Source organism: Thalassophryne amazonica, chromosome 4 (assembly GCF_902500255.1).
Source record: "Thalassophryne amazonica chromosome 4, fThaAma1.1, whole genome shotgun sequence".
Classification (NCBI taxonomy): domain Eukaryota; kingdom Metazoa; phylum Chordata; class Actinopteri; order Batrachoidiformes; family Batrachoididae; genus Thalassophryne; species Thalassophryne amazonica.
The window spans coordinates 25,592,625-25,603,277 of NC_047106.1; the positions used below are offsets into that span (position 1 = coordinate 25,592,625).

The window sequence follows — 10,653 nt, forward strand, 5'->3', positions numbered from 1 at the left end:
CTGCTTCATCTGTATACATAAAGGGCTACATCTGTCTGTCTGTCTGGGATAAACTCCAAAACTATAATATGTAGCCCTAAAGACTATATATATTCTGAATCCTCATGACATGGGGAACAAACTGGTGCCATTTTTTTTTTAAAGTTGAACTGAAAATTACCCCCAAAATAGCCATTTATGTAAGACCATACAGTGTTGTACCATGTGCGATAAACTCCCAAACTATAATATGTAGCCATAAAAACTATATCTATATACATAAATGGCTACTTTTGTCTTTCTGTCTGTCTGGAATAGGCTCTAAAACTACAAAAGGTGAACTCCCCAAAGTTACATATTCTGAACCACCATGACATGGGCTACAACCTGGTACTATTTCAAACAAAAAAAAAATAATATTAAGACAATATTAATAATAATCTGATACATACAGTTGAACCCCAAAGTTACATATTCTGAACCACCATGACATGGGCTACAACCTGGTACTATTTTCAAACAAAAAAAAAATAATATTAAGACAATATTAATAATAATCTGATACATACAGTTGAACCCCAAAGTTACATATTCTGAACCACCATGACATGGGCTACAACCTGGTACTATTTTCAAACAAAAAAAATAATATTAAGACAATATTAATAATAATCTGATACATACAGTTGAACCCCAAAGTTACATATTCTGAACCACCATGACATGGGCTACAACCTGGTACTATTTTCAAACACTATTTCCTTCCCACTGTCGCCAAGTGCTTGCTCACAGGGGGTCGTTTTGACCATTGGGGTTTTTACGTAATTATTGTATGGCCTTGCCTTACAATATAAAGCGCCTTGGGGCAACTGTTTGTTGTGATTTGGCGCTATATAAATAAAATTGATTGAAACAAAAAAATTAATATTAAGACAACAATATTAACAATAATCTGATACATACAGTTGAACCATATGTACATCAGTGGCAGTTGTACTCCAGCACAAATCTCTCAGCTTTAATAGCTGGCCGCTGGCCCTATGCATATATGCAGGAGCTCAGTAGCCTGCCTACTGCTATAAACAGAGCCCAGACTCTTGGGCTATCTGCTGCTGGCTAGCACACATAGCGTGGGTGTGCATGCCAGCTTGGTTGTATAACCAAGCAGATTCAAATATCCCCCTTGATATGAATGCATCCTTTCTCTGCACATGCTGCATGTGGGTGCTACAAACCTGTTTGACTCTCCTTGAAAAGATTTGAACAACTCTACAAACTTTAGTGTTTTCAGACCTGTTTATAGCAAAAACAAATGTGAGTATTCTGTCATTTACTGACTAATCATATACTGAACATTTTGATTATAAGAATATAAATACACAATTCAATACAAAGTAACTTTCTTCCATGTGCTTTGTTATCCCCATACTCCCCTCTACCAATATTACACCCATGATATTTGACACCATGTGTGAATGAGTAGATATGCCATCCTAACAGTCTTTAAATCTGGTTTAATCATTATGGCAATATGCACCCTCAAATTGAGATTTTTCTGTACCTAATGGCCAATACTGCGTTATGTTTATCAACTTCAAAATAAATACAGGGTAAACTCTTCATAATACTGTCCCCAGGAACAAGGATTTAGACCTGCAGATAAGGTTCCAGCTCAGAGATGTAGATGGGTTCTCCCCATGCCAGGCATTGGTGGCTGAGGGGGGGTGGGGGGTGTCAATCCACATGAATTTTGGTAGTTCTCCCCATGCCAGGCATTGGTGGGGGGGTCAATCCACATGAATTTTGATAAAACTTATACACAATCACTATGATATAATACTTATCAGAATACAGCCTATTCCTTCTTGGAATGGAGGTTTTCACTCTTAGCAGAGAGCTTTCAACCACTAGCTGTAAATTAAACTTTAAAAGTTTACTGGAAGGCTGTAAATTAAACTTTAAAAGTTTACTGGATAAAATATCAAGCTTTGTCTTTTCTTGCAATTTGTACATGTATTTCTAAACATTTTCACATTTTCTAAAAATAAAGGTGTAGAGTGTACATGATGTGTATCACTTGCCTAGCGTTGATCATAATGTATCAGGCAAACGCATGTTTTCTGTATCATAATGGCACTCTGCAGATCATTTGAAAAAGTGATGTAGTTCTAACTGCTGATGGGGCAGCACCCTTTCAATCAGCCAGTAAGCGGGCATAGAGCCTGTGTTCTCCAATGGCGCGTTGTATATAGGCTGCTCATGATGATGTAAATATCATAAATTAAATTTTGTTATTTATCAACTCTTCACAACCTGCTGTCCTATTATAATAGTGCACTAGCTTTGGGGTTGATGTAATAGTTTTGGTATGTTGATGTTTCATGGCTCAAACTGTTTTTAGTGGTCAAACCTCTTTTTTTACAATTGAAAAGATTGTTTGTTCTCTAAATATACCAATGAATGCATAACATTAAGAAATATGCAAGGCAACATTTACACCATTTAAAAATGGAATGTCTCAAAGTGTGCAAAAAGAAACCACTACTTTTGCTGATAATGTGGCTGGCCTGAATATGGCAGAACCTGCGATCTTCCACAGTTAGTTAGTCAGATGCTCCAGAGTTGGTAACCCCAATCAGCTGTACAACCCCTGGCAAAAATTATGGAATCACCGGCCTCGGAAGATGTTCATTCAGTTGTTTAATTTTGTAGAAAAAAAGCAGATCACAGACATGACACAAAACTAAAATCATTTCAAATGGCAACTTTCTGGCTTTAAGAAACACTATAAGAAATCAGGAAAAAAAAATGTGGCAGTCAGTAACGGTTACTTTTTTAGACCAAGCTGAGGGAAAAAAATATGGAATCACTCAATTCTGAGGAAAAAATTATGGAATCATGAAAAACAAAAGAACACTCCAACACATCACTAGTATTTTGTTGCACCACCTCTGGCTTTTATAACAGCCTGCAGTCTCTTGAGGCATGGACTTAATGAGTGACAAACAGTACTCTTCATCAATCTGGCTCCAACTTTCTCTGATTGCTGTTGCCAGATCAGCTTTGCAGGTTGGAGCCTTGTCATGGACCATTTTCTTCAACTTCCACCAAAGATTTTCAATTGGATTAAGATCTGGACTATTTGCAGGCCATGACATTGACCCTATGTGTCTTTTGCAAGGAATGTTTTTGCAGTTTTTGCTCTATGGCAAGATGCATTATCATCTTGAAAAATTATTTCATCATCCCCAAACATCCTTTCAATTGATGGGATAAGAAAAGTGTCCAAAATATCAACGTAAACTTGTGCATTTATTGATGATGTAATGACAGCCATCTCCCCAGTGCATTTACCTGACATGCAGCCCCATATCATCAATGACTGTGGAAATTTACATGTTCTCTTCAGGCAGTCATCTTCATAAATCTCATTGGAACGGCACCAAACAAAAGTTCCAGCATCATCACCTTGCCCAATGCAGATTCGAGATTCATCACTGAATATGACTTTCATCCAGTCATCCACAGTCCACGACTGCTTTTCCTTAGCCCATTGTAACCTTGTTTTTTTCTGTTTAGGTGTTAGTGATGGCTTTCGTTTAGCTTTTCTGTATGTAAATCCCATTTCCTTTAGGCGGTTCCTTACAGTTCGGTCACAGACGTTGACTCCTTCCTCCCATTCGTTCATTTGTTTTGTTGTGCATTTTCGATTTTTGAGACATATTGCTTTAAGTTTTCTGTCTTGACGCTTTGATGTCTTCCTTGGTCTACCAGTATGTTTGCTTTTAACAACCTTCCCATGTTTGTATTTGGTCCAGAGTTTAGACACAGCTGACTGTGAACAACCAACATCTTTTGCAACATTGCGTGATTTACCCTCTTTTAAGAGTTTGATAATCCTCTCCTTTGTTTCAATTGACATCGCTCGTGTTGGAGCCATGATTCATGTCAGTCCACTTGGTGCAACAGCTCTCCAAGGTGTGTTCACTCCTTTTTAGATGCAGACTAACGAGCAGATCTGATTTGATGCAGGTGTTAGTTTTGGGGATGAAAATTTACAGGGTGATTCCATAATTTATTCCTCAGAATTGAGTGAGTCCATATTTTTTTCCCTCTGCTTGGTCTAAAAAAGTAACCGTTACTGACTGCCATAATTTTTTTTTCTTGATTTCTTATAGTGTTTCTTAAAGCCAGAAAGTTGCCATTTGAAATGACTTTAGTTTTGTGTTATGTCTGTGATCTGCTTTTTTTCTACAAAATTAAACAACTGAATGAACATCCTCTGAGGCCGGTGATTCCATAATTTTTGCCAGGGGTTGTATATCCACTTTCCTGACAGAAGGACAAGGAACATTGTCTACCAAGAGGCTCTTCAGAATTACTGGTCAGTAAAAGCTACATTTAAATATTCAAAATCTCAAATCCAAAATTAACATTTGCTTAAAAGCCATTTTATTTTTGTAGCAGTCTTATAGATTTGTAATGTATCAACAATTATAAAGGTCATAACATCAATTCTGATTATGAGCATACTTGATCTGCAATATAAAGTCTGAAGAACTTCATTGTTCTTTCTTGCATGCAGCAAAATTCAGTTTTCTCTCTTGGTTTGGGGATTCCACCTATTTTGGGTTTTTAGTTCAAACCTTTGCCTATTCGGACTACATATATACTTATAAGATATCTACAATTATGACAAAATATAAACTTTGGAATATTTTGTAGATTATATCTTAAACAGGTTAACCTGGGCAATGCTGGGTACCCCAGCTAGTAAGAAATATACTCAAAACCTGGATTAATCTTTTCAGTCACATAGCACTACTATTATTCTGAACATTACTGTATCATTGAATGTTGACACAAATACAGAACCTATTTCTTCAAGAGTTCAATTTAAGAATGTTGAAAATGCTGGGAGGTACAGAAATGATCACACAACACTTTCAGTTATTCATTTATTTTTACATTTATTATTCATCATCCTACACTTGTTACAAGCAAACTGCTCCAGAACTGGAGGCTAATGGAGAACACCGACCAAACCTAAATCAACACCAAAATATATCACAGTATTTATAATCTTTACAAATTATGTACTCGCCTAAGAAACTGATGTTATTTAAAATAAATCGCCAAACATTAAATTATGTTGATTTCTTGTGAATTAACACCATCTTTTATATCCAGAGTTGTTGACGGCGTCCTGTGTTCTCCAGGCTTATGACTCACGAGAGACCTATGGAGAAGAAAAATTTAATTTTACAAGTATACAACAACCAACCCTAAAACATAATCAGCTCATATACTCTCCAGGGAGCAAGTAAGGTGGAATTATCACGTGTCTGAGCTATTGTATTCATGAGAGCGCATCCTCACTCACTCACACACACACACACACACAATTTACATCTGCGTAGAACCACAACAAATACATACAGGACGACTTATGCATGACTGGCTTTATGGAAAGATGCATTTTGCAGCAAAGCAGGCACACAGAAGTGATTGTAAACTGGTCAAACTGCTGTGCAATGTAAAAAAATAAAATAAATACATTTGTTTTCACAAATACATTATGCAAGCAGCACAAAAACAAAGCATATGTAATAAGGGACCCCACCCCTTATTCTTCTACCACTTACCATTAGCAAACTTGCACTGTTTGAGAACCTCGCTAAAGCCCTCGCACAGCTTGAGGTCACTCTGTGTCTGTGCACATTCAATGAACTGTCTGAGCTCATAAGCACAGGCCTGTTGTTGTTGTGATGCCCCCTGCTGGTACATGGACTGTGGCTGCTGCTGGTATGGTTCCTGGCAAACAAACGTCATGGATCAATCGCACGTCTACGTGTTTAAATAAATGAGTAAATGCACATAAAAGCCAAAGATGCAACTAACGACTATTTTCATGCTCGCTTAATGTGTTTATTATTTCAGTGTTTCCAAAAAACAAGATGACATCATCAAATACCATTTGTCTATAACCCAAAGATATTCACATTATTATCAGAGAAGGAAATAAACTGTAGAAACCACAAAAATATTCACATATGAAAACCTGAATTCGAGAAATATGCCCTTTTTCCCCTCCTCCAATGACAACAGTTAATCAATTATGAAAATAGTTGCCGAATAACTGAGCAGTTATCACTGCAGCTCTATTATGCAACACAACTGCACTGAAAAAAATTTGTTGTAATATTTACTTGAAAAAAAAAACCCTTTTCACTCAGAAATTCCAAGTACATTTTACAAGGAGAATTCTTAAGTAAATTTTACTTGCACATATTAGTTTTTCTAAAAGACTAACTCAAGTAATATTTACTAGCAATCATCAATTCAATATTTTCATTGAATTTTACTCTCTATTCATAAAAAGTAAAAGTTTTCAGCTATTCCCCTTGTTTTCACTCAAGGTCGCCACAGCAGATCTAATTTGGATCTGCATGTTGATGTGGCACAAATTCTACACTGGATGTCCTTCCTGATGCACCTCCACATTACATGGAGAAATGTGGCAGAGGTGGGGTCTGAACTGGGAACCTTTTGCACTGAAACCAAGTGCACTAACCGCTTGTCCACCACCCCTGCACCAAGTACATAAGCGTAAGCCCTTCGGCTCCTCCCTTGTTTTCACTCGGGCCGCCACAGCAGATCTTGGATCATTAGTTCATGAATGTGTTCATTATAAAACAACCATTGATGCATCTTTTTTTCTCAACAGAATTTCTTTTCTCTCACTTTATGACAAATTTAAGTATTTGTAATAATCCACAATAGGTAGCAGTGTGGCCAAGTAAATATCACTCCAATTTTTTTTGTTCAGTGTGTGCCATTCAAACTGTCAGAGTATGCTGACAGTTTAAAGCAGCCTGGTGGAGTTTTCAACTGGTAATATGGTTTCAGACTGCAACCTCTCCTCACCCCTCCTTCTCCAAGTACTGCCATGTGCGTGCTCACATTATGTCAATAGGTATTCCTGCATCCTTCAAAGAGACGTGTCATACTGAAGACAATACCTGCCTGAGCTGCACGGCATGCCACACAAAAATATCACAACTAAGATAAAAATAAAAAGCTGTGTTTTTAATCACAGTTGTTGGTCGTATGGTGTTGTCACAGAAACAAACCCAAGCATATCACTTTTTAAAAATCCTCTGGGGTCCAGGGGTGTTCTCGATTTTTCTACACTTTCACTAACTCTCCCTTTAAAAAGATACTACATTTTAGTATAATGCCGACATGTTGCATAACAAAATGTTCAAAACAAGAACAACTATTATAATGTGTCAAATATTTGCGTAGAACACTGTATGTAAAACAGTACAGGACAAGTGGGCACGTTGTCGGATTGCTTTCTTTGTGAGGTTAATTTGTTATTTTGGGTCTGTGTGTGCTGAATAAATTCAAATTCAAATAATTTTGCTCTAAATATGAAAAAAAAAACTGCCATGCATTTTTAAAAAATTCTTCAAATCTTTATTGAAATACACTTTTATTCATGTGGATGAATTGTTTTGTTGCCAGAAATGGGTTCACCAAAGTCTTTAGCTCACAAGAGTAGTGTTATATGAAGAAAATTGTAAATCAGTGTATAATTGTCCAAAATAAAAACATTTAACTTTTTTTTTTTTTTAAGTACGCCGTTGTTACTCTGTATTTAGCAAACAGTGTTTCCACTAGAATGTTTTAAGGCTCAATGGCACACGCCAAAAAAGTTCAAATCAGGAAGTGCATAGAGGGGATAAACGCAAGGTGCCAACAAATGTAAAACGGCTCAAAACAAAGAAAAAAAATAGAAAAAACATTCACCCATTTAAATAAACTATTTCAAAAATATTTTAAAGGAAATGCTTTTGACAAAAACTACAGATTTAGTTTATTTCCACCATGTAGAGTTTATTTTTGTCCAGAGATCGAGAATCCAGTGACCAATTTCATATTTATTTACTTCAAGACTCAAAATGTTCTTGTAGAAAACCTGTAAAGCCTACTTTAGTACACAGAAAATTCAAAAGCGATCGATAAGAGAAATCGATAATGGCATCGATAGATAAAATCTTATCAATACAATAAAATAGTTTTTGTACATGTGATAAAGATGTACTTCTTTCATTGTCACTTTGAAGGTGTATGTACACAAGTACTGACCTGTGAATTAAAACATGTTCATTATTACTTTCAAGCAGTTTTACCCTGATGCAAGTTCCCTATTACTTTGCATTAGCAGCACTAATCTTCCCTGATGCTATTCCAGTCCTGTGACTCAGACACGGTATACTTACCTGGTAGGTGACATCAGGCTTAGCAGCCTCCGACTGTCCTCCGCTAAAGCCTCCAGTCATTGCATGGCCAATCGTGTGTCCGATAGCAGACCCTACAGCTACTCCAGCAGCTGTAGATGCCATCTGGGCGAACATACCTGGCTGCCTGGGCGCAGTGGCTGGCACACCCACAGCCGATGGTGTGGGTGGCACTGGTGCCGGGGGCGCAGCCCTGGCCATAGGTGGTGGTGAAGGTGGAGCCCGGCTATAAAGACAAAACGCATCACACATGCAGCACAGGATTTCTGAATTTGCTTAAACATAAACAGCTAAAATAAAGAAGGCTGTGGGTATCTTTGTAACCATAACTATGTGTTGGTAGGCTATTATTACGGCAGTGACATGAAAACCTAACCCTCACCCTAACCTTAATAGCCCACATAACCCAAATCTTACAGAGATACAAAAACCTAAATAATACCTGAAACAAAAATGCTGCTCCTTCCCAAGTGCAGGACAAACAGACTGAAAACCTCCTTTGTCCCTCAGGCCATCAGACTGTACAACTCCTCATTCAGTGGGAGGAGGAGTAACAGGAAGACAGAGGATGGGAAGGAGAGGAACCGTCTGAGGCAGTAAACCAGTAGTGTGCAGTATTTCTGGTATTTATATTTGTGAATTTATATTTACAAGTTGTGTTTTACTTGTACTTTTGATACTCTGTGCTTTTTACCCTGTGTGCTGCTATGCAATGCTGTTGGAACCTCAATTTCCCTGAGGGAGTCTTCCCAAGGGATTAATAAAGTTCTATCTAATCTAATGGCAGGTGGGGATACTTCCCACTACTCTAACCACACACACTGAGTCACAGAACATCAATTACGGCAGCTGCTGTAACAATAGCCTCAATACTTAGTTATAGCTGCTGTAACTGTAACCACTCTGAATAAAGATCAGATGAGCTGACCACCTGTAGACCTTTCCTTATGTTCTGGAAAAGAAAGTGACTATCCTCTTGTTGGTCAATATAGGTAACATGACCATGAGGCTACATACTTGTACATGTATTTGCTGTTGATAGGTACATTAACCACAACCACTAATCCTAATCTTAACCCCCAACAAGGCTGCACTAACTACGAATAGAATTTGAAATTATTTATACGGTTATGTACAAACAGCCACTTCCTCTGGAAAATTTTGATCAGGATTTTATAGACATTATTAGGGACAGGCCCATAATATCACATTATCCTCGAATTTAAATTGACCTGAAACACCACTGACCTTCATTACCATATCCAACATAAAAAAACCCCCACAAACTTGAGTTTTAACAAAAATGACCAACTTAAATGATTGAGTTCACAAAATATATCTAAATAATATGAAAGCTAGTTTCCATATTAAACTGCTTGACGCAGCATGCTAAGTTAGCTTTATTTATGTTAACCGGTTTCACTTTTTCGTCACCGACGTCAAAACGAATGTTACAACACTTGCATGACATTAAAACATTACCTGGCTGGAGGAGCCATCCTGGAGCCTCGGCTTCTGCTCCCTCTCGGCATTTTAAAAACTATTTTAAGTGTTTGGTAGCAGAAAGAAACGCACACGTTTCCAGCCACTAAGCTAGCTACGAGTAAAATCGACCTTCAGCTAGCCCGGAACTTTCCATGTGTTACGTCATCACGTTGGCATAAAAAGAAAATTATAGAAATAAATGTATAAATAATTATGATACAGCAATTACATAATTGTAATAACGACAATGTGTCTCATCACGCAAAGAATGCAAAGCCCATTCTTTTGTGCAAATAATGTTGACCTTCGGCTAGTCCGGAACTTTCCACGCCAGTCCAATGGCATAAAAAAAAAAAAAAAATTATAACAAAATGCTTAGTGGTTTAATCATATGAAGCCATGCAGCAAATAATTTAAGTGTATATACACGTAAATAATTCAAATTATGTACTAAGGATGTCATAAATCTAGCTATGACATGACCTTGTTTGACCTTTACTTCGTGACCAAACATTCAACATGGTCAGAACTATTCCATTTATTAAATCTATTAACCAATAATTTGTGTGACTTTTTACCAAAATTGGCGCAACTTAATCTTTTGACCCCTGTACAAAACTGAAATTAGCCTATCACCATTTTTGCTGTTTTGACCTCATCCAGGGTTTTCATGTATCCCATAATCCCTTGCGGCCAGAGAGTCGCTGCAGTCAAAACAACATAATCCACATGACAATTGTAAGTGAATATTATACTACAAAAATGTAATTTTTAAAATGTGTTTCATCACGTTAATATAAGAGACTGCATGCATGATACCCTGAAAACTTGCTAAAACAATTATAACGACATTTAATCTGCGTGGCATTTAATAATTAATAAA

At 37.1% G+C, this 10,653-nt stretch overlaps 1 protein-coding gene across 2 annotated transcripts; it reads right to left on the bottom strand.

Moving 5' to 3' along the window:
• Window positions 1-4,923: 4,923 nt before the first annotated feature.
• chchd2 (coiled-coil-helix-coiled-coil-helix domain containing 2) lies at window positions 4,924-9,935 on the bottom strand. 2 transcript variants are annotated; one of them, XM_034169280.1, is made up of 5 exons: window positions 9,768-9,933; window positions 8,871-8,873; window positions 8,268-8,511; window positions 5,625-5,793; window positions 4,924-5,218 (listed from the first exon to the last, which is right to left on the bottom strand). In XM_034169280.1, the coding sequence occupies exons 1-5, from the start codon at window positions 9,815-9,817 to the stop codon at window positions 5,208-5,210; spliced, it is 477 nt and encodes a 158-aa protein (XP_034025171.1). In that variant the 5' UTR covers window positions 9,818-9,933; the 3' UTR covers window positions 4,924-5,207. The 2 variants fall into 2 exon arrangements, with proteins under 2 accessions (XP_034025171.1, XP_034025172.1); XM_034169281.1 differs by lacking the exon at window positions 8,871-8,873 and having other exon boundaries at window positions 9,768-9,935.
• Between the last annotated feature and the right edge of the window lie 718 nt (window positions 9,936-10,653).

Coding starts and splice junctions, on each gene's coding strand:
- chchd2 (XM_034169280.1), bottom strand. CDS start 9,817: ATGCCGAGAGGGAGCAGAAGCCGAGGCTCCAGGATGGCTCCTCCAGCC. Junction 5,794..8,267: donor AGCCTGATGTCACCTACCAG/GTAAGTATACCG, acceptor TTTGTTTGCCAG/GAACCATACCAGCAGCAGCC.